A 24,740-nucleotide genomic window follows, 5' to 3' on the forward strand; every position below is an offset into this window, starting at 1 on the left:
GCTGCTTTGTAATGACGAGAATGACTCAGTGCAAATTTCAACAAACGCTTTTGCAGCAACAACAACGACGAGCAGCACTGAATGACGTTGGCTTGTCGATGGGTTCACTCGAGTGTTTCTCACCTTCATCCTCGACGCACTGAAGCAGAAAACAAAACAAACCTTCTAGCAACTATTTTCTTTCAACTTCTGCTGTCGAAAACAGAAGGATTGATTTCAAGCCCATCATTTTAATGCCAACGGAGCAAAAACACATTTGACCACTCGGGGAGGCTAGAGCACCTCAATAAATACATTTGTGCTTCTTCAAACTTTTTTTTGATGTCACAAGCATGACTTTGCTTGACAATAAATCGCATTTGTTTGTATGAGCAGGATAGCAGCTGTACTGACAACAATTACTCATGTCATATGGCAGCTATTCCGCACGACTTGTATTTACACTCAACCCTCATGACTGCAAATAATGCATCTTTCGCATCCACAACCAAGATGCAAGACAACTAAATTTGCCATTTACAGATACGATAATGTCATTTCTGATGGTCCCAAGTCAAATATTACAAACCCTGTCAGAAATCACGAGTGAATCCGTAATGAAAGGCAGAGACAGACGAGTTGAGAAAGAGCATTTAGTTGTGATTTAAGGCACACCTGATTGGATGCAGGAGAAGAAGAAGGAAAAAAAAAGCTCCATCTTGAGATTGATTGACAGCTCTGTTCCCTTCCTCTGACATTTGATTTTGCAAACATTTGTCACGCTCTCGTTTGAGCGCCGCTTTCAACTATTCCGTCGTGTTGCACACTTCAAGAAACGATGCCGTGTGCAAAATGACAATCATGACAAGTACCGACAGCAAAAATGCTACAAGCATTTCAAAACAACAAATATCAGACTGAGCATAAGCATCGCTAGAAATCACATGAATGAAAGCCAGCGTTTATTTCTTATTTCAAAGAGCATTAAAATAATAATAATCTTGTCGAGGTTGTGCTGCATTTTCGTCGGCAAAACAGAATAGACATACAAATCAAACTAATGCAAATGCATCTGCAGCAGAAATGGGAGGTAACAAAGTACACATACTTTGTTACTGTACTTGAGTAGTTTCCCCCCCCCCCCCCAGTACTTTGTACTTACCTGAGTATTTTTGTATTTTTTTTTACACAACTTTATACTTTTATCTGTTAGATCTGAACACGAGTATCTGTTGTTTTGCCAGGAAAAAGTTTTCCCTTATCACACATGACTTCAAGGGGACTCGACTTAGGATGGCAAATGACAACTTTACAGTTGCTAAAGCTTGTTTTCTGGGAATCTAAAAACAGCTAGTTTGCAAGTGAAAAGCCAAAGTTGATGAAAATGAGCAGTCGCTACATTGAATGAAGATGGTTGCATATTGAAAAGGAACAGCATCTTTATAATGGGCAACATTTACATTTGAATGAATTTCAAATGGAAGGTCAATGGGAGCTAAAAGGGGCGTGTCTCGGCCACTACTGGCTCAAACTTCACAACACAGAACATCTTGGAAAGGGAATTCAAGGCCGTTTCCAAATCTGCAATCAATCATTTTTGCCCATTGCTGACCCAAGTTGGCTTGAATGGAAAAATCCATTTCCACAAAATGTCTATTTGCTCCAGAGGCGTGATGACATCATAGTTAGTCTCTTGTGAGGTCAAGGAGCAAGACGTGACTTACTGTACATGAAAAGTTCTTCTTCCGGGCCAGGGCAAAAAAAAAAAAAAAAAAAAAAGCAACATAAATCCTGCCATAAAGGGTCACTTCTCTCAGCCATTGCGCAAGTCTTGTGAGTGTTTGTTGAGGCAAGATGGCGGCCCGCTTCCATCAGTGCGCTTGTGCTGCGGGGACGCCAGACAATCGGCGATGATCTGCAAGTGACCATGGGAGATAAGAGGGTCATGGTGGGATCAGGACACAACTCCCGTCCCGCTGACTTACCCTGATCAAAAGGAGAGGCCACTTCCACATTGTTGTTCTCACCGTCCTCGATTGCTTTCTTTGACCTGCTCAACAAAACATCAAGTGCAACTTTCAGACATGAGGCCACTTCCATTTCAGAGATCAGGAAGATTTTGTTACAATTTGTTTGCTGTTAAAGTCGCACGGCAAGAGTTCCCCCCCCATCCCCCTATCGAAAATGGTACGTTAGGTCTTCTGAAATGAAATGAAATACTGGACCAGCAACATTTTCCCACATCGTTTCATTTGTGGTCTAGACCCAGATGATATTTTCCCAGTTATTGGTGTGCGTGCGTCTTACTTTTCTCTGTTGAAGATGATGAAGTCTCTCTGGACGTTATCCAAACGTTGCTGCAGCTGACCGTTCTGGAGACAAGCAAGTACAACATCAGCGCTACTGTTGCCGCCTCCTTCTGCCACATAATCAAGAGACAACATTCGGCCCCGTCCTCAAACTCCTGGCGAGCGCGCAGATGCTTGATTTGATTTGTACGACGGATGGATGAAAGGATCGGAAGGTGCGCGTCCGTCCATTCGAGTGGACTCCAAACTCGCGTCAATGACTGAAGGCCCATCTGCGGGGGGGAAGCGTCCGACTCCCTGCTGGCCGCTGTCAGTCACAAGCTAGCGGAGAAGCCTTGGCCGGGTGCCGTCACGGTGGGGAATTGGCCCGAGCCGGTCAGAAACGCAAGCAAGACCAACATGTGCCAACGCAACAACACAATCTCATCTGCATTTGCACACAGACGGGAACTTGCACATGCAGTAGAAGCGTGTGCACCTTTAACTGTGCTTTTGATGACACTTTTTTGTTTTTATTCTATTTTTTTTAAGAGAGAGCTTTTGAGTCCCAGCAGATCAAGTGTGGCTAATTTCACCATCATGCCACGCCAGCTGCTATTATGACCTTGAACGGCCTCATTCCGCTTCGCCCGTTCCCATTTGGCACAAAGACATCTTTACAGTCTGCGCCAACATTTTTGTTGACGTCTCAAATGTTTTCAATTCATCAAGTATGTTTTCAATGCTCTTAGAAAGCCAACCCACACGCACGCACGCAATACCTCCTCCAACATTCAAGTCTCCTTCCCCAAGAAATAGAAGAAGCGAGACAAACTGTTAGCCATCGCGAGCGGCTATTTGCAGAAGGTCAAAAAGGAGGACAGATTTTCAAAAATGAATACTTGCAATTTTCATCAACAATAAAGCTTGACGTGGTTCATGTTCACAGTGGCAGCAAGTAGTGACAAGCTTCTGTAACAGTGCCACAAAACATCACTTGTTTTGAAAAGCAAAGGAGGAAAAAAGATCTTCAAGGACGACACGCCTGCTGCTGGCCGCTTGCTTTTCTGCTTCTCCGTGCCCACGTGACCTTCTGTGACTGCTCACGTCCACTTCACAGCGGCAAAGAAATGGCGAAATTATTCTCAACTGCTTGTGGCCAGCAAATTGTGCGCTCTCCTTCGTTCAATATTCAAAGATGTCCGGCCTTTTTGCTGCTGGACGACCTAGTCCACACGTGGACATTCGTTTACATTGATTGAACCGATGATATGCGAGATGAACTGAAGCCACTCTTGGCCAATCACTGACCAGTTGCGACAAAGTCACAAAAACTCAACCGTGGCTCATTTTCTTTCAAGAGGAGGACAAACCAGCATCCTGCTCAGGGTTGCGCAGGACACGTCACTGAAGATGAGGACTGTCCTGCCTACATCAGCATGCCTGGCCACCCTAAGCCCAATCGTGCTGGAAAATACAAATAACATGAAAGAGTTTGCCATAGAGCACGAAAACACAAACACGAAGAAATGGAAGAAGCTCGGCTAATTGTTAGCTTTCCTGGTGACTCATTTTGACCGCTTGATGGATGAGAGACGTGGAAAAAGAAAAGACAACCATTTGATTGTGCTCATCACAGCACAATCAAATGTTGCTTCCGTTTGGATTCTCACGTCACAAATATAAGATTGACATTTGGAACGGCTTCACCGTTTTCTTGCTCTGCTTTGATTGTCTTCCTTTCCGATTGCCACTCAATGCACGCGACGACTTGTGTCGCATCCGTTGGATGAGCGTCGACGAGACGCTTGTTCAAACTGCTCGCTCCAACATTGCGGAGTGCTCCTCTGGAAGACCGCCAGGGACATTTCTCAATGTCCTTGGCTGGGTGTGACGTGCCAAGCAAACGGTGAAAACACCTTCTAATAAGCTCCGTTTTCCCATTTCGCGCTTGGGCCGACAAGAGGGCACATGCGAGTGCGCTAAATGAGTCCAAATAGCTCACAGAGTTTCAATCACGTTCATTTGGCGCTACATGAGGAGCTCGTATTAGGCGGGCAGGCAGAGGCTGGGAAAAGGAAAAGGAAAAGGAAAAGGAAAAGGAAAAGGAAAAGGAGGTCACGCACGCACGCACGGTGAAGGGGAGTGCCGGTGACATGCAGACAGCATTGCAGGGGGACGAGGCAGGAAAGAGAAAGATGCAAAAAAAGAAATAAAAAATATTCCCGGAGATGCTCCCGGGCCAAAGCGAGTGCAGATGGATGCGCAGGAGACCAGCAACATTTCTTCATTCAATATTGATCTCTTACGCTCCAGTTAGCAAGCTCAAGATGGATTCCTCACACACACACACACACGACTCGCATCACTTTGACTTTTTTTTTTTCAGGGCTTTCTCACTCCAACGCGTTCATCACAAGCGACCCCGCAGGACAAGTTCAAGCTTTGCGCCGTGCACAGTAGGCATCTTTTACATTTCCTTCATTTCACAAAAAAACAAAAAACATCCTGACCATAAAGTTGACTTTCTTTTGCTACGAGCTTCAAATTCACAGTTTGAATGATGACGATGTTATTTTGAGCTCGGCGACGTTTGGTCAATTTTGCTGTGAATGGAAAATCTTGGAGACAATCACAAGCAGCGCATACATTTTGCCTCCACTCATGGAAGGGGAAAAAAAAACCAGCAAGTGACAAACACTTGAAAAATATGTTTACAACTTTGGAACAGGTCAATTTCTCCCGAGCATGAATTTGATTTATCACCGCTTTCAGTTGGACGAAAGAAATTTCTCTCATGTCATGTAAATGTAACAATAAGACAGCAAAGCTGACCGGATGAATGAGTAACATTCTCCATCTTGCTCTTGTATTTGGACTAAGTAAGAACAAGACTTTGTCCAGCAGCAAAAACGACACAGACCACGTTGCAGAAGAATTCCACTTTTCTGCTCGCGTTTCAAAGTGTCCCAGAGCTTTTTTGCACTCGAGTTCACAAGACAAGAGACAAGCAAACAAGTCAACGGCGCCCTTTTCCAGCAACATTCATCAACAGGCAGGATTGCTCGGATCAACGCACTCAAATCACTCGCACGGGCCGCCACCTTCCTTTCCTCCACTTACGTGGCCGTGTGGAATGCGTCGTGCTGGACCCGCCCATCAAATCAAGCTTTCCGTTTGGCATAAACACTCACACCTGATCGATGTGCGTGGAAGACTGCCAGCAAATTGGAAATGGAGCACGAGGATCATTTGCCATTCAAGTCAAGCAGCGTTTGTTGCGACGGGGAATCGCGTCCTTGGCGTTCTTAGGAGCAATTCGCTCACCAAAGCCATCATTGGCTCTTACCTGTGGCGAGCCATCGGAAGCCTGATCCCGGGTCTTTCGAGCCAGCCTTTTTTTCTTTTTGTGAAGAGGTTTGGACTCCAGGATCATCTCCTCCAGCTCAAATGTCGGATCACAGTTCAGTCGCCGTTTCTGCAAAAAGTGAAACCAAATCTTATGCTTTGGTTGGCCTCCCAATTTCTTATGAGCCTATTCAATGGTGCCAACAAGTGGAAATGATTGCATGCCAAACAAGACAGCGTATATTCCATTGGAATGCAATTCCTACAACTCAGGAGGGCCCACATACATCACAGTACACTGTCCCACACTATTCACAGGGACCCGTCGGGATAGGTCCCTGCGGCCAACAAGAAAAAATACAAATACACAAGTTACTGACATACCCCTTCAAAAGTTGCCACCAAAAATGGCGGCAAAGTACTCCACAGAGCTGCTCAACTCATTTCAACAAAAACGGCGTCACAATGTGATCACAGAGGAACTTGGTGAGTTTCTTGAGTGAAAATATTGCTAACACGACGCACCCACCTAAATACACCTCTGCTAATTGCTTGACAAGACACACCTGGGGAAGACAAGTGGCTGAGGGCACTGATTGGTTGACCACACGGGGGAGGGGAAATCACACAGGCGGATGCGGTTGAGACAAAACGAGAAGCCACAACACATGACCGGAACAGACAAAAACAACAAGGACAAGCAAAACCAAGAAAAACCCAACAACCCCGCAGAAGCAAAACATGACAGATGGAGCCAGAGCAATAATGTTAGTGAGTAGAGAAGCCTTTGGCCTGAGCACAATCATCATCATCAAACATTTTGTAAATGATGGAGGACAGACTCCAAAAAATATCAGGATAAGAAGAACATGATATTCTCGCGCATATGAAGAGAAGGTTCCGTTCCGTATTTTGATGTTGGTTCATTGTATGTTTGAGCGCAAGATAAGGAAGAAGCACTTTATGATCGGAACGACAACAATTTCCCTCACACAAACGCATTTTTGCTAATCCACTTGCATTGGCGCCAGACAAGCCACGAAGGCTGCCACCTACAGAATTAATAATGGAACAGCATCCTTCCAAGTCTGCCAGACTCGTATCTGATCGCATGGCCTGGTTTCGATGGGGAGTTTTCACTTGCTAATTGCTTTGTACTGCGCGTTGAGGGTGTGAGGCAAGTCAAGCGTTCGGACACGTTGGGCGTCGGGCTTGCAGCCGCCATTCCAAAGAAAATGTTGCCGTTTTGATGCCGACTCGATCCACTCACAACAAGGGGAGTGATGTGGCATCGGCATACGGAACAAAGTGTCGCTTCATCGCTCATGTGCAGCAAAATATCGCCACTGCTGCGTTACGCCCACTTGGAGCATTTCCCCTTCCAGTAGCTCAGCCGGGTTTCGGGTTTCGGGTTTCGGGTTAGACTTGGACTGAATTGTCATGCTCACATTGGGAACGAAGCCCGGAGGAACGGCTTTGCTGAGCACGGCGTCCCAGCTGACGTCCGACATGCAGTCCAGGTCTTGCAGCTCCGCCAGGCAGGAAAGGCGCTTGTGGGCGTCGATGCACAGCAACTGGACACCACAAAAACATCATTGAGGAGAATGAGGAATGCATACTGGGCTTGATCGTGGGCCAGTGACGCTTGCAAACGCTGACTGAGCATGCGGTCATCTCATCCGGTGTGAAGAATCGTCATCAAACGGATTCAGCCTCACGTTCAGGTTTAACCACCGATGACGACTTGCCAGGACCTTCATCCAAGCAGGCAAGTCTTCATCACAAGCTAGCAAAGCGCAGCAAGGTGCTTCTGTCTTCCGACTACGTTCATTGCACAAACACACATTGCTCACAACTGAAAATCGTGTTTTGGCTGATATTTCAGGGATAGTTGGGATCATCCTCACCTCCAGTGGTGCGATCAGCACTGACTTACCCCTGAAAGCGTTCCGTGACACCAGTTCTGGTCCGTTTTTTTGCGCGAGAGGAAAGTAGTCCGGCAAGTTGGCTGGGATGGCGGAAATAAAGCCTTTTTCTTCTAAAAACAAGTTGTGTTCAAAAGAGTAATAAATTTTTCTGTTCATTCGTATCACTGCGCGGCACGCTGCATCCAGCTCAATATAACTTTGAAAAGACAAACAACTTTAAGTGCGCGTCTATCAGCTGTCTGCAGGGCGCCGCCCGGTGATCCCAGACAGCTTGCCGGACTACTTTCCTCTCGAGCAAAACCAGACCAGAACTCTTGTCATGGAAGACTTTCAGGGGTAAGTCAGTTCTGATCGCACACCACTGGAGGGGAGGATGCAAGACAGATTCATGAAAAAAAAAAAAAAAAAAAAAACTCCCGCCAAGGGTTCTATTGTGGCAGAGAGTACATTGCGGATTTGAGCCGTTTTAGCAGACTGGTGTCAACCAAGATACACCTGATGGAGTGACAATTTGCTGGCAAAATCTTAGCTTGGGTCTCGTCAGACCACATCGAATGTTTCTAACCTGACACATTTACTGTGTCCGTCACTTACTGCAGGTTCACGTTATCACGGATTTTGAATGGGATCTGTGACATCATATGAAGTTTAAACATCAATACAATGAGTAATGATCCTATCCAAACAATCACTAAACCTTTTTTAATTGGCAAAGGATTTTTCTTATTATTATTTCAAAAAACAAACAAACTGTCACCTCGATTTCATATCAATTCACATATCACCCGTGAAAAGTGAGCCGTGTGATTGATAAATGTGCAAAGGGTGGCCCTCCCTCTCTCAGCTCCGCCTCTCGTCGACCAAAAGCGGTTCCAAAGTGCGCCACATCATCGTGGAGGCCGTCCGCTCCAATTTGCAAAAGTTTGGCGCCCGCCGCCGAGTACCTTTGTGAGGAGAGACTTGATCTGCGAGGACCAGACTGCCGGGAAGCTGAGGTGGACCTTGCGGAAGGTGTGAAGGATCTCGTTGGCCGGCGTGCTGGACCTCATCACGTACGGCCTCTGAAAGGCGCAAGACAATCTTGTCAACGTCTTCCAGCCGCCTCCAACGTTAACTTTTGATGGTTCTTGTCATTGCTGGCTGCAATTTTCACTCATTCATTCTATCTTCAGTCAACAATCCAACTTGGACGGATGACTGACAATCTTTCGGAACAAGTACATGTTTTCCACAACATTTGACCAAAAGGATTAAGTAGGGATGGGTGAGCACCAAAACCATTTATCTGTATTGGAACATTTCTTTTCCACAATTTGAAGGAAAAATTGCTAGATTGGGAAGTGGAGGTCTTTCTTTATCTTTTTTTGGGGGGGAGGGAGGTGATTTTATGTATCAAAAGTGGGATCAGTGCTTGGTGTCATTGCCGCTTTTCCATCGTTCCCGCACGCACACACACACACACACACATTGTGTGATTGCCACATCACACCGTAGCTCACGCAACCGCACCGCAACGGTTTTCCATTACAACCGCCGCATGGCGAGAAGGCAACATTGAAACGGTCCGAGCCAAGCTCGCACTCCCGCATGGCGTGCGGATCCGAGATGACCTTTCCCGAGGGGCACGTCGCGCCAACATTGAAACCTATTTACAATTTAATGTGGAGCATCATGGATGAAATATTACGATTCACGACCGGCGGGCGCCTTTGCTTGTCTCACATAAAAACAAGGAAATGGGCGTGTGCCGCGGCGTTGCTGTTGGCCAATCAGACGACAGGTGGCCCCCGCTAGTCCCCCGACGACCGGCGCAGCAGAACCACCCACCGCCCAAAGGGTTCTAAACAGCGCTGACAACCCAACGGCTCGGCCCCGAAAAAGTCCCGTGGACAAAAATTGCCGCTTCGGTGCGGAACCGGGTACGGTACGTGGAAAAGCGCCAAGCGACAACTCAAGAGTTGCGTACACGCAAAGTTCTCGTTCTGAAAATTGAACATCCCTAGTTGTAAGAGTTGGGTTGAGAAAAAGCAATATTCAAATACTTTGAGTGTCATGCTGACATTCAGGCCTGTAGGGGGCGCTAATGCGCCTGGATTCTCATCCAAATGAAAGACTGAGGCTGTTTAATAGGAAGCTGCAGTGAAAAGATTGACGTTTTGAATTGACGGCTCCAAGGTGAGAGCAGCAAATGAAAACTAGCGAGTCCATTTGAGGAAATTCATTTCAAATCATGCGTCAACAGATTTCCACATGCTGTGCGAACACGTGACTCCAATCTTCAAGCGACTTCCTCACCAAGGTCACGTTCAATGAGCTCTTCTGCTTTACGCCGTCCGTCCATGTTTGACTGTTGTGCGTGATCATGATTGTAAGGGATGAGGAGCGTTTGTTAGTTAGTTAGTTAGTTAGTTACCTGTCCTCTGAGCAGCTCGTACGCCGTGACGCCCAACGACCACCAGTCCACGGAGAAGGAGTAACCGGGATGGGAGCCTTCCAAGACCTCAAAGAGCTCCGGAGCTGCAAACGACATGAAATCAAGTCTTGACAAAACGTTGGTTGCCATTCAGGGTGTATTCAGACCTGCACTGCTTGCGAGTTGCTTTCCCACGCTGGTGCCGACCTTTTGTGCAGGTCTGAAAACACAAAACAATCCTGGTGCGGACCGAGACCACCTGGAAAGGTCGGTCTCGAATGTTGCGAATGTTGTGAATATTGTGCTAAATTCATTGCTAATCATCCGTATTGTGTTTAGCCACGCTGCTGTCAGCATGTGGCGGTGGGGGCGGGGCAAGCGGAACCTCCGTTGAATGAGCCGCCCTTGACGCTCGCGTACATCTTGCATCGAATAACCCCACAAATATGCAGAGCACGTCGGAATTTCACCTTTTCCGCTATTTCCGGGTTTCGTCCGCGGACAGCCCTCGTTCGTCATTTTTGTCCAATGGGAGCGTCACGTGGGTCGACGTGATTCCACAATATAGTCCACTTGTGAATATGAACCGCACCAAAGCAAAAAAAAAAAAAAAGAAAGTCCGCTTTTGGTCCGGACTAACGGACTTTTCTGGTCTGAATACACCCTCAGTCACACTTCAAGTGCACTCGCATCTTTTGACTGTCACCTTCGAGTTCATCTCTTGGAAGAACTGGATTGAATTGAGGACTCGTTCTCAATTCAATTGTTGAACGCAGCTTGGAATATGTTTCCGTGTGTTCTGATTTCAGAGTTGGATTGTGTTTGAAATGGGGAAAACTCTTTTTGTCCAGCTGGTCTTACCCATGTACGGTTTGGTCCCTGCGATGGATGTTGCCTTCAGGTCGTCTTTCACGATGGCTGCAATGTTGAAGTCCGTCAGATGGACGTGACCTGTTGACGCAGCAGATGATGTTTACAACGTGCGCATCTTGTGATTATTTTCCTCATGAGGAAATGAGCAAAATGTGCCGATCGCCTCCTCCAAATGTGGATGACATTTGAAATGTCAGACAAAACGCTGAATCCAAACGCTTGATCTGACTAGAAGAAAACTTACGTTGATCATTTTCATGTAGGATGGATTCGAAAAATGATGGCACCCTCTTCCATATGTATTTGGGATCGTATTGACATGTGACTCTCATTTACATATGTTACATTTTATTCTTCGGCTCATGGAGCTTTTTTCTTTGCTGATCTAATCTCTGTAAAAAACAGAACATGAACTTTTCATGCTGTCTCGCCATTTTAGGATTTTTAATGCTTTTGTGAGAGAGCGAGAGTAAGCGAGAGCGCGCGCGCGCGTTTCTGTTGCTGCACTGGCCAGATTGGCCCCATTTGTCAATTGTTCCAAAAAACGATCTGTGATTGGATGCAACTGAGAGGAGGCGGACTTGTTTTGCGTGGCATATTTGTGCCTGCATGAAGGAAAGGCTCAAATGAAAATGAACGATGACATCATCGACGTGCAAACGGATCTCACCGTGTTCATCCAGTAGAATGTTGTCAGGCTTGATGTCTCTGAAGGGAGAAACACAACACGGCCATGAGACGCTTCGGTTTTTAAGTTTGGCTTTTTTTTTTTTTTTTTTTGCCTCAACTCAGATTGGGATGAAATTTCATTTCATTTCTGTCCAAATGTTGAAATTGATCAAATGCGTCTTTGCTTACAGACTGCATGCAGATATTGCTTTGCAAAACAACAACAGAATGACACGTTATAGGCAGTGTACTCAGATGGTGAGATTTTGTTTTGTTTTGTTTTGTTTTTTTGGCTGCCCTGTCACTTCAACCGCTTGCATGGGTTTGTATGGGCTATCGGCCATCCAGTGTTCTATACAGATCAGTGAGACGAACACAGGAGAGGTGGTTCAAGTGCAACAACATTAAAAGCATCAGCGAGGCCGTCCGCCATTGCTGTTGTCACCCGTTGCGTTCGACCGCGTGCTCCGGACGCGTCAATTTTTTGGCCAAGTCGCACCGGCTGCGCGCAGCCGCGGTCCGGCAGCTCCGGAACGTTTCTGCGATCGGGGACGGACGGCGACATCGCCACGCTGGCGTGAATGCGAATGAAGATCGCGTCTGGAGATGCTTTTTCCCTCCTGACGGTCGGCTGCCTTCCCCGCAGGAAGCCGCCGCCCATATTTAGCATATGAAAGGCGCATTTTCAGCTCGTGAGCGTGCTGTGCTCATCAACGGCCCGGCACGTCGAGCGGTGCGCGGGCGCAGGTGAGAAAGGTCGCTCGTGTAAGCCTTAATTAGCTGACATTTGCCTCAGAGGCCGGCGGGAAGCAAGGAAGGAAGTGACAGAGACCGAGAGACGACTGCGTCGGGAGCAGTTTTGCCACGGCTGGAAAAGGTCAGGATGACATTGTCAAGTAGGAGCACAAACAATCCTGATGAGATTATATCAAAAAAAAAAAATTGCTATGACTCTTGAAGGCTGTCATTGCAATGGATTGGACTTATGACAGCAGCTGGTAGTGATGAGGTCTGAGCCAGATATGCGACGCATCGGAAGAAGAAGAAGAGAAGCCAAGTGTCAAAAGCGCGTCCTCGGAAGCCGTTGGAATCCATCGGGTGGTCAAATAAATGAAAGATGTGAGAACAAGTGCGCTTTGCTTTGCTTTGCTTTGCGCGTCTTTCCTGTCTTTGCACTTGAGTGCTCGGACAAGCTATTAGCAGGATCTAACGGCCTCATTACAGCGGCAGAGGTGTAATTGAAACCTGGACGCGGTCATAAGATCCCCAGATGACACCGGAGCCGACCTACGCACCTGACGACTTGAGCGCAGGACGACCGCAGGCTCACACGAGCAGAAAACGCAAGGACGGACGGACGGACAGAAGCCTCATTTGCTCACATTCAGGAAAGCCGATGGCGTCATTTCGGATTTCGTCATTCTGCTTACTAAATGTTCACATCTCTCATAATGCTAATATTTACACCCTCCAAGATTGTATATTGCTTATCCAGAAGCATATTTCCCAGAATGAAGGAGGAGTTTTTGGGAACACATTGAAACGATAGTCATAAGCTCACAAGAATGGGCTGAAAAATAAATTGTGAGAATATAAACGATACGAGAATCGTCTGATCTATTCAGTGCCCTAATTGCTGTCAGCTGACTTGTTTCATAATTGTTACATTTGATAACAAAAACAACCAAAAACGATCTGTCAGTAAGTACATCCTCACTCGTCACTTTTAGTCTGACAAAAGTCGTCTGTGTAAAGCAAAGCACTTTTTGCTCGACTCCAATCTTTTGATCTAGAATCTTTTTGATCCATCTCAGGCGGCCATTTTGCCACCTTGCCGATGACTAAAAATGACAGGAGAGTTCGATGAGTGGCAGCGCATCAAACGTATTATTGTAAAGAACAATTTGGGCTTGGCTTCCCCTTTAGTAGATTACAAAGTCGTCTTTTTTTTTTATTTATTTTTTTTATTTGAAATGAAATCGGCAAAGATAGTCCCCCCCCCCCCAAAAAGAAAAAAAACGGATGTAGAAAGTATGAGCAAGTCCCATCTGCGAGAAATTCTTCCTTCAATTTGCATGCAAATGAGCCGAGCGTCTCATCTCATTTGCAACTAATGAATGCAGATTGAAGCGATGTCGCATCGGCTGCAAATGGAAACGATCGACACAATTGAAATAGACGTCTGTCTGTCTGTCTGTCTGGCAGATGTTGAAGTCACGCAATTCATTTCTTTCTGTTTTTCACGCCGCCGGTTGTGAAAGAAGGTCACAAGGGTGCAGCAGCCCTTTTGGTTTTTGGCGACTAGCGGACGGCCCTCCTCCAAAACGTCGATTGAGGCTTTCCGATAAATATGCGTGCCGACGCGATGATTGTGCCATGCTTGAGAGGTCGTTTTCTCGTCCCCGAGTTCTCAGCGGGAACGCGTCCAACAAGAGGAATGAAACGGCTTTTTAGGGAAAGCGGACGTGAAAAGGGAGGATTAACGCTCGTGCCTGAGAGCCGCCGGACTTATTTTCGGCACTTTTTGTTCCCCCGCAGCAGCAGCAGCCATGTGGCTGCTTAAAAAGCACTTAACCTGCGGTTGACAAATGAAATGGGACGTTATCTGGCCGCCGCCTGCACAGCACCGAACCAAAGACAAGATTTGAAAGGAGTGTCAGCTCGTGCTCCAAATGTCAAACGAGATCGGCATCGGTGACTCTCATACGACGAACGACACTTGATGTGAGCCAATCCAGCATAATGTTGATGTTTTGCTTTTGTTGTTTTGGTTGGCTGTATTATGCGGGAAAATCTCTCTGTGCGTATCCAACCTGTGTATGATGCGCTTGGAGCGCAGGTACGCCAGCGCCAAGGCCAGTTCGCAGACGTACAGCTTGACGGTGCTGTCGGAGAAGTGGACGTTGTGCTGCAGATGGTAGCGCAGGTCGCCTCCCAGGAGCAGATCCACCACCATGAACATGTCCTCCTCGTCCTGGAAGGAATACCTGCCGACGATGGCACACCGCTCAGCAACGAGTCACAAACGCGCGGAGAAAATGGCAAAAGGTGCAAGGCAAACGCTTTTGCTTTTTTGTGGCCTAACCTGCCAATAGCCAGATTGCTAATTGCGCCTCAATCAAGGGAGTTCTCAATGTGGGACATTCTGCACAATACTTTAAACTGATTTTGTTTTGACCAATGACGGCCACGGATGAAAATGTTGATGAAAATGTTGCACAAACATCTTAACGGCACCAAACCAAACGCTGTTCATCATTCTGAATCATTCTGCAACAACACAATTCATTGCAGCGTCTTTTCGTCTGTTAGCTTGCTTTGTTTGTTTGTTTGCTCCGCCGTCGGCGCTGGCTTCCTGGTTTGGTCACAGCTGCATGTCCCGCCCCAAACACAACGACGCTCTGTGATTGGTCTAAACCACTTGGTGGAAATCAAGGGGCCGGCGACAACAAGATGTATTGTCGGGAGTTTGCCGGAACTCCCAAATAGCGCCCGAATACGAGCTTTGCAGAGCGATTTGCTCTTGCGATGCTTGCGACTGAGGCCAAACGGCCGACTGACTGCGAGCGTCAACCAATCAGCACACGCTTGCGCCGGCCATTGTGCTGATCATCTATTGAGCTGACTCCAAAAGTTTTGTTGGGGCTCACATAATGCTGAGGCCACTTGACATGTGATCCCGTACGTCTGCCAAGGTTGGAAAGAGGAGACGGACGTTGCCTTTGCACTTTTTTCCAAAGAGAGGAGAAGACTTTCCGCTTAGTGCAAGTCGCAATTCCTCCTCCCAAAATGGACAAACGGCGAATGTCAAATCCACAGAAAAAGGGCCATTTTGCAGCCTTTCATTGTTGGGCTTCAATTCCAGTGTTGCGTTCCCATCATGTCAAGAAATGGAATGCGCCAAGCAGCAAGGAAAGCCGCCGAGGTCGTCCCAACGCCGCTCATGTCAGTTGGCCAATGATCTCGCGCGCTTTCCGCCTCCATCTCCGTCGTACGTCCAGACAGAAACGGCTCTGAAGCCACTTGGTCTCTTTCCTATTCCCAGTCCCTAAAAGCAGAGCAAATGGTTTTGCCTGCAGGTCGTCTGTCAGTCTTTAACCTTGAAGGCTGAAGTGAGGAGCCGCTGACCCAAGCGCATCCCCAGAGGGAAGCAAACCCCTCCCTGTCTCCCTCCCTGCCAAAAAGCCTTCCCACTGTCATCGTTTCTCGGAGAACGTCTTCCATGCTCTAAAGTCCCTTTCCTATCCCAACCTCCCTTTTCCCCCGACTTGGTTTTGGTTGGGGGGGTTTTGTGTGCGTGTGTCTCTGCCACAGAAAAGATATGGAGCAACATCTGGCCTCCCTCCTTTCGTTCCAAGGGATCCAATGGAAAAGAGCAAGACATCAAAAGCAAATGTTCTGTTCTTCAGCCATGACACATTTTCTCTCTGAGCGTGCTGATCAAAAATAAATGAAGTCTTTCAGGCGCACGATTGTTGGTGCTCAAGAGCGCTTGAAAGGAAGACGATGAAGGAGGCGATGACTCAGCCTGAGCATTTGCAAGCTGAAGGCTTTGAGTTTGAGTTGCACTTGCCTCGGCTTCTTCGCGGCCCTTCAATGGCCGATTTCGTCTTTGGAGGACATTCGATGGCGCCGATGGACACGACCGCGAAGAAGCCGAGGCAAGTGCAACTCAAAGACAAAACCATCTTCTTCAAGTGTATTCCTGTCACACGTATCGCTCCATCCGATCAATGAGAGTGATTAGAAACGGGTCTTTACCAGATGTTGACCAGGAAAGGATGCTCCAGGTTCCGCATGATCTGCAACTCTTTCAGCACGTTCCTCACTTCGTTGCGCTCCACGCATTTCAACTTGTTCATGTACTTCATGGCAAACATCTTCTTGCTGTCCTTCTTCTGCACGATGCACACCTGAGGAGAGCGCAAGCGACGCTTTCAGTGCAATCCAAATACGCTTCAGCTACTCGGTCTTGTTGTCAACCATTACTGGCCAGTAGCGCTGCACGATTCATCGAAATCGAACCCACATGGAAGTTTGACCAAGTGCAATAACCTCATCGCAAAACAGTGCGGTCGTTTTTCTTTTTTCCCCCTTTGAGTGATAGCGGTATTAGCCAATTGCCGATGCGCGAGTCTTAATAATGGCGTTGTTGGCTCATACAAGTTGGTCTGGTTCGAATGGGAGAATTTGGAGTCCCCCCCAAAAAAATGCATTGATGCCGTAACAAAAGCAAACGTGAAAAAGGTGAAGTGGCGCAAATGCTGTCCAGATGTTTCTCTTCAAATCAAGTCGAGGCGTGCGAAGCAATTTGCCGAGACGTCAATTGGATCTCCGTTCAACAGATGAGCGCGCAGAGCGTCTTTTGACGGACGGACGGACGGACGGACACGATCGCTTGAGCGGAGACAAAGAGCTGCTGATTATCTACCAGCTGGCGTCATTCATCAGCCAGACCCCATCACATGACAGCAGCCCGATTTGAAGTTGTTGCCAGTCGAGTTGCCGCTGCAACAAGGTGACGACGTCAATTGGACGAGCCAACAAATTCAAATTTGGACAAGCAGTTTGTCTCCATACAGCAGCGTGCAAGTGTGTGAAAAATGTTTTCGTTTTGTGGCGACTATCATCTGCATTGCTACAGTCGACAGGTTATGATAAGCCCCAAATCATATTTGATACTAGGGGTGTGAATTGCCGAGTACCTGAGGATTCGATCCGTATCACGATTCATAGGTCACGATTCGATTCGATACCGATTAATCCCGATATGAATTTACAAGTCGATTTTTTTACTCCATTTAGAAAATACCAATCAGTAAACGTGTACATGTACACTGTAAGATTTGATTTATTGATCTCAAACTTGAGTGTTAGAACTGTGAGCCACTGTAACAGGTTGGAACCTTTTTCATGTTAGAACAGCATTGAAATAAAATATTAAGGCTTAATGTTCCATTAATATAACATTCTTCCATGCTTAAGGTGTCAAATTTAGACGTTTTGTTGAATATTTTTTCATCAAAAATGGATGTTAAAAAATCGATTCGGCTGCCTATTGAATGGATTCGAGAATTGCGTGCTGCAGTGTCGTGATAAATTGCCGAATCGATTTTTTTTAACACCCCTATTTGATCCAATATTTGTCCTTGAAGCTGACGATCCTGTTCGATTTGGAACATTTGCTGCCGTTGGGCCTCGACACTGGAACGGCCTTCCAGCTCATTTCAACAAATGCGGAGCGCGTCAACGCCACAAGCGTATTTTTGGGATGTCAATCACTTTTGCTTCCTCGTCAGCATTTGAACATGCATTAATAACTAACATCTTATTCCAATTGCATATCCACGGTTGTTCAAATGCAAACTTTTCCATCAAGAAGAGAAGCCAAAAAAAGGAGCTCACCTTTCCAAAGCTTCCTTTTCCGATTGCTCGCAGGATCTGGAAATGCTCAAAATTGACTGCGTGAAAAGACAAGAAGGAGGAGATTGAGTTCATTTCATGAATCAATCGAATGAAAGCTACATAGACGCACAGAGAACACAAACACGTTTGGTAAATTTGCTTTTTGATTGTGCGGTTGTGCCGGAGGCCGGACAGGAAGACTCGCTGCTCACTTTGACTGACGCACGCCAATTGGATGGCACGATGATGATTATGATGATGATGACGACATCTCACCAAGACTGATTGGTCAATAAGGGTAACATTTCTCGCTATCGTTACGCTCATCTGCCTGTGGAAAAAGGAAGGATGAAGAACCGCAACTTCTTCTTCTATTTGGAAGCAGTCGTAAAGCAAACGTTGGCCTCGTTCCTCCGACATTTGCAACCAACCTCGATGAAGGCCAATCAGCAGCCAACAGAACGCGGCGGCCTGCTGACGCAAGCTGGAAAATACACAAAGCAGCAGCAGCAGCCGCGCAACGGGAATCGTCCTCAAGGGAGCTCCACGACATGTCCCGGCACGTTTGCCGTCACGCACGCACCCGTGCGCCTTCTTCCTCTCTTTGGACCAATCGGCGTTAGCATGGCGACACCCGTCGGATTCTGCAGCCAAACTTTCCGTCAAAGCGTCCCAAGCACAAACAAGTTGTGATTGAAAAACAAACGGGAAAACCGGCCAGGAAACGCGACTCGACTTTTGGCGGCTTTAGCGTCGTCGCGTTGTTTGTTTTCCGTCAAACTCTTCAAATTTCATCGACGCGTCCTCGCCTCTCTGCTGCCCGCCACGGAGCGTTTTCCGCTCTCGGTTTTGCTGTCGGGTGGTCAAGCGATGAGCATGAACAATAATGCAAGTTCTTGCCCAACTACAAAACAGATCCTGCACGGTTTGCCTTGTTGAAACCATTTTTCCCTAACAAGTGGAGCGCTTGCTTTGAAGGATGTGGACAATATCAAGTGAGAAGGCCGCGTGAAGATGACCTGAAAACGCAAAACTTTACACTTGGGATTGGAAAAGCCTTTTGGGAACCCACTTGTGCCGTACTTAAGTTCCAATGTGGTCAGGGATGGTCGTCTTTCTTTTTTTTTGCATCGACCTTGGGGAACATTTTCAGTCCTTTCAACTTGACCTCGCTAACAACACGGACAGAAATGGAAATATTGCTCTCAGCACTGCCAATCGAGTGTTGTCCTCTTCTTCTTCTGATGATGATGATGATTATGATGATGATGATCTCAGTCAATATCTTCGGCACAAATCGCAAGCCGTCAATCAAGCTAAGCGGAAAGTTTGTTAAAGTGTTGGAGCAGGGGACCGACCGGCAAAACATGCGACGCGTTCTTCCACCTTGAAATAAGGAACGTGTTTTTCACGGCGCCATGCTGACATTCTCACGTTCCAACTTTTAGCAGCAGTTTGAAATGAACTCGGCACTTGTTGCGATGCAGTACAAAGGAAGCAAACTTTTTCTTTCACATTGAACCACCTTCACTTGTTTTTCTGGAAAGCCTATAAGAAGACTTTTTTGATGTTTTGTTTGTGGATGTTGAAGATGAAAGGTCTTCAACGACATGTGACGATGGCAGCACAGCATTGTTCTTTTTTTGTTTTTTTTTACAAGATTTGGTTGCTGAAAACGTTTTTTGGCCTCTTAAAAGTTGCCACTCACCCTCGTCGCTGTCCCCCGTGACGGGAGACTTGCTGGACTGTCTGAGCCCCATGAGTCCGCTTCAGCTCCCGTCCCGTCCCGTCCCGTCCCGGCGCTCAATTCCGCATGGGAAAGCGCCACACGCGCTCACAGCCACTTGTCAACCTTGGCACACGCGCATGCGAGCCCGCATCTTGAGGGGGAGGGGGGAGCGTTGAGTCCCGCCCCCTGGGAGAATTGCTGTCCTGTCTGCTGGAGGAGTGCGGACGGACGGACGGACGTCTTCGGCAGGAGAGCGGCTGGTGCGGCGGCGGGCGACTCTGCTGACTGTCCGACCTGCGTGGGGAGAAGACAAACATGACAGCGTCGGTGGGGGAGGAGCCAGAGGAGCCGGAGGCGGGGCCCAAAGGAGGCAAACAGCCACAGACAAAAAGGGCGTCACGTGTCTGACAGACAATCGAGCAGCTGCTCACACTGGAGAAGCAAAGTCGCCTTCCAAGTGTGAATTCTCAACTGCTTTTTGGACTCGTGCGCGTGCAGCCTGTCCGACTGGTTTCTGAAGAATGCGCCTGCTCAAGGCGCAGTTTGTCCACTTTTCACTCGCAGTCGTTCTCACGAGTTTCGCAATTCGCTCCCGGCTGGTTGGCTGGATTTTCACTGATTTTCAAAGGCCCACACAATATTGTGTTCTATTACTATATACTATAAAAAATAAAAATAAACACGGAACCAACCAAATTACAGGGCACGACGACACATGACTTGGGGATCCAACAGCGGAGACGCAAGTTGGAACCCTGCAAGCCAGCGAGCGATACGACGAGTTTTTTTGTTTTTTTGTTTTGCTTTTTCAGAGCAGGCCAACATGCTGACAAGTCAGCGTTGAGCGACACGCGTCCGTCTACTGATGTTCTACAACAAGTTGAAGGCTAAAAGCATCAGCCCGATTCGGAACCATTTGAAGGTTTTATTCATTGCCTTCATTTGCAAGGCGATGAAAATTCATCTTCAATTGATTTTGTAGGCTTTGCTGCCACTCAACTTTTCATGCCACTGCAGGGAGAAAACAAAAGTCACATTGTGCTCCCCCAAATGCGCACGTCATTGTTGAGGCTTGACTGTCATTTTTGCTCCCAAAGGCAAAACGCAGCCAGCATAACAAATGAAGACGGAAAATCATTTCGCAATGAGCCGAAGACGCATCGTTGTTTTTCTTTTCTTTTGTTTTCCTGTCATGCAATTCCGAGCTGGGACCTTCTTCTACGATGTTCTCTGGCGACAGAAAGGTCGAGACGCGCATGCACGCGTTTGTTTGCCTGTTTTCTCTCTCGCTCTCGTTTTCATGCAATGTCACTCGGAGGCTGCGTGACAAGATTGCCCACAAACGACGTCATGTGAAGAGCCGCAATGCTCCTGGCAGAGGATCATGTCCTTGTGCGGTTCAGGATGAAGACGATGATGAAGGGTGAAGCATGCACTGTTGCCCCCACCCCAGCCCAACACGGGACAAGCGCGGAACACGTCACGTACCTTTTTTTTTTTTTTTTTCTTTTTTCCTGCTGGTGGAGCTTTTGAGCTGCATCTCCCGCTCGCTCAGCTGGCGAGAGAGCAACAGTGTTGTTGCCCGGAAAAGCCTCACTTGTGGCGCGCATGCGCCGCTCCAGACAAAACGCGCGCGTGCGTGTGTGTGTGTGCCACATTGTGGGGCCCATACACGTTCTTCCAGGTTTAACTACCGTTGTGGGGACCAACTTGAAATTGTGGGGACATTTTGGTGGTCCCCACAAGCTCAGACCTGTTTATGCTTGAGATTAGGGGAATTAGGAATGAGGGGAGCCAATCAGTTTTGATCGTTGAGGTTAGGCATTATGAGGCATTATGTCAATTATGCGTGTGTTGCAAAAATGACAAAAGAAAAGAAAACTTTGCTGCATGTGTTTGTTGCAGGCGGGAGCGATCAGGTGAGCTCCAACCACATTGACGACTGCGTGTGTGCGCGCATGCTCATCATGGTGGCGCTGTGACCAAGTCTTCACCTTCACCTTCACACCTGCTTGTGGCGTGTCCCCTCAAATGGACTGCACGCTTGGAGACCAACAAATTAGTCAGTCGCTATGCGTGTCATGAAGCGGTTGTGGTGGGACCCAAAGGCGGAGAAAGGTGACAGGAATGACAAGAACTTTATTGACTGGCAGGAACACGGCAGGAACGACTTGGTGAAGACGCGGCATAATGGCAAGACTTGGCGTGGATGGGGAGCGACACTTGAGCAGAACGCAGCGAGACTTGACTCCGGCGTCGAATAAACTTGACTCAACTAGAGACGAGAGCAGACTAAGAGAAACTTGATTCAACGTATACACAGCACTAACTCGCAGCCAAGGACAAAGTGAGGTAGAGTGCGACACAGCAACAGATAGCGTGCATGAAACAAACCAAACGAGACACGAAGAGGACACGCAGCAGGCAGGAGGAACCAATCAGCAACACACACCGGGAAGGGAAGACCCTAACCAGACTGGGGAAAACCACAACACCACCAGACAAGCAGCACTCACCAAAGTAAAACAAAACTCCAACCCAAACAAAAGTGAATCATGATTGTGGAAGGGAATCACACGCCATCGATTGATTCAAAGCAAGACAAGGAGGGGAGGTGACTTGACTGGACTGGATGTGACTCGGCTTGACCCGGCTGGCTGGCCTGGGTGTCGTGCTTGGGCAAGGTCTAACCTGCCCCTGTGCTGGCCGAGCTCGGCATGAAAACGGAGCCCAAGCAAACATCAACATGCAAGTCGCTATTCTGATCAATGGCAGCTACACGCGCAACCTGATGGTCTCAACTGCTTTCCGCTGGTAGATCGATAGAAGGCGCCAAGCCAGGACAGGTCACGAGCGACACCACGGCCGAGCAAAAGTCTCCTGCCCGTATCCAATCGTCAAGAGGCCTCATCTAACAGAACGCCCCCTTGGATTGGGAAATCCCACCAGCGAAGTTTGGGGGTTGGGGGGGCACCGAAGGCAAGTTTGTTGGCAAGTGTGTCCAAATGAGTTTTGAGGAAAAAACAATTGATCTACCATTTTGTTTGTTTACTTTCTCCTCCAACGCTTTCCGGTTACAAGTGGGAAAAAGCAGCTGGGAGAAATGCGACTTGTGACTATCCTGGAATGCAGCATGCATTCTTGAACCACATCTCATGGTGACGTGATCCGAGTCCTTGCAAAAGAGCCAATGAGAGACGTCCATCTTCAGGCGGACGGCCAGACATCAAGAGCAGGACGGCCTCTCCAACGTTTGGAAGTGAGACCACATGGACAAGGACGTTTCTTTGGTTTTTTTAACACTGACCTGGACACAGACCGAGTCCGCCTGCCCCACCCACTTTCAATTTGTCCCCCTGCAAGTCAAGGAAAGGGGAGACTCGCTCACAGATCAAATCTTGACCTGATTAGGAGGACTTTTTTTTTTTTTTTTTTTTTTTTTTTTGCAGAGGATGAGCAAAATGCTGACAAATGCACTCAGTGTGGCAAGTGTGTGAAAGTGGCGCCCCCTATTGACGGGACAGCAATGCAACATGAGGGCTTGAAAGGCACGCATGCAAATGTGCAATTTCTTTCCTCTTCTAACGAGCCGACACTTTTCTAGTGCTTGCAAAATTCTCGGGACAACAATAAACACGACTCCAACTTCATCAATCATGTTCACTTGACCGAGATGTTTTGCACGCTCAACGAGGTATCGGGAATCCCGGCAGGACTCATTTCATAGAAAAAGGGCCACTTTGGCGATACTTTTGTCCCGTGCCGCGCATCCGCCGACGCGTGCCTGGCGAGCGTGCGAGAGGGAACGAGATGCGTTTGTTTGTTGAAAAAGCCATCGGCAACACACCTGCTGCCTGCTTGCGTTGCCACGTCAGCCGGCAAACAAAACGTGTTGACGGCTTTCTCCGGGCTCATCTGGGCTCAAATCCCAGTTGGCTTGCATTTGGAAACATGTAGTGCAGTGACGCTCGGTGCGGTGGATGATCAAACGGGAAGCGGAGCGGCCGCTGATGATGACGACGACATTTTGACATTCGTTTGAGTCTCCTTACGGTGATTTCCTCCTGGCTGGTGGGACGGCCCACATGCATTATGTTTCTCTGCCTTCAAATCAAATCGACATTTTGACCAGAGTCAGGAAACTTCAATTCCGCCCCGCCACCATTTCAAGATCATTTTTGCTCACCAATCCAGGGAGGAAGAGAGGAAATGTTTAAAACACAGACTGGAGGCTTCTATGATGCAAAATGTCGTCTATTGAGAAAATCATATTTACAGACATAATCAAACCAGGATCCAAGGAAATGGAAACGGTCCATGCGAATCAGTGTTGAATGTGAAGGACGTCCAACCAAAATCAGTTTTCAAGTGTTGCTAATGTTGATGGAAGAAAGCAGGCTACAGCGCCTCCTACCGGGCTGCAGGTTGCAGCAGCAGCAGCAGCAGCAGCTCACAGTTCCATCGAGTTACTTTGTGGGGGACGGACGACACCAAGTGAGTAGGATGCAGTGGCGGCTCGCTCACCATCAAATACCTTCAAGGCATAAGAACCTGTCCTGTGAAAAACGGGACCAATTTATAAATCATTCTGGTATGTATCAGTCTCTTTCACTTCACATTTCCAAGTGTACATACGTGCAAAGTTGAAACAACTTTGAGTATACTCATTCTACAAGTCCGAGTGAGTCCCATTAGCCATAGCATGCTACAGACTAGCGGTTAGCACGCTAGCAGCTAGCGCACCAATCCAAACAATTTCATGGACTCACCAAACGCCTCTCCCGGCAACGTTAGCGTGACGCGGACAACCAACAGAAGCCGTCTGCGGTCGAGGCGCCTCCGAGTCGACAGCACATCGGTCAATGGGGCTGGCGGAAAACACGTTTCAGGCAGCAACTCGCCCACCTGCAAAAAGCCTTTCAATGGGACGTCATCCACCACACAGGAATGAACATTCATTCACCTGTTTGGCTCGCGCCGTTATTTCAAGGAAATGACGTCGGACGTTGCGTGGCATGACTTCTTGCTACATAACGACATTCAAACAATATCATCAGCATGAAAAGGAAAAAGGCAGAAAGATTGAGGCAGAGAGGAAAAACAATCAA

General features: G+C 47.7%; 1 protein-coding gene across 1 annotated transcript; it reads right to left on the minus strand.

Annotated features, from left to right (window-relative positions):
• Nucleotides 1-618: 618 nt before the first annotated feature.
• stk32a (serine/threonine kinase 32A) lies at nt 619-24,646 on the minus strand. The gene is made up of 15 exons (XM_077504309.1): nt 24,402-24,646; nt 23,480-24,188; nt 19,612-19,926; nt 17,904-17,959; nt 16,260-16,411; nt 14,312-14,485; nt 11,500-11,537; nt 10,818-10,907; nt 9,957-10,060; nt 8,488-8,604; nt 7,064-7,189; nt 5,617-5,745; nt 2,287-2,351; nt 1,965-2,029; nt 619-1,894 (listed from the first exon to the last, which is right to left on the minus strand). The coding sequence occupies exons 3-15, from the start codon at nt 19,661-19,663 to the stop codon at nt 1,851-1,853; spliced, it is 1,212 nt and encodes a 403-aa protein (XP_077360435.1). The 5' UTR covers nt 19,664-19,926; nt 23,480-24,188; nt 24,402-24,646; the 3' UTR covers nt 619-1,850.
• Between the last annotated feature and the right edge of the window lie 94 nt (nt 24,647-24,740).

Source organism: Festucalex cinctus, chromosome 18 (assembly GCF_051991245.1).
Source record: "Festucalex cinctus isolate MCC-2025b chromosome 18, RoL_Fcin_1.0, whole genome shotgun sequence".
Classification (NCBI taxonomy): Eukaryota; Metazoa; Chordata; class Actinopteri; order Syngnathiformes; family Syngnathidae; genus Festucalex; species Festucalex cinctus.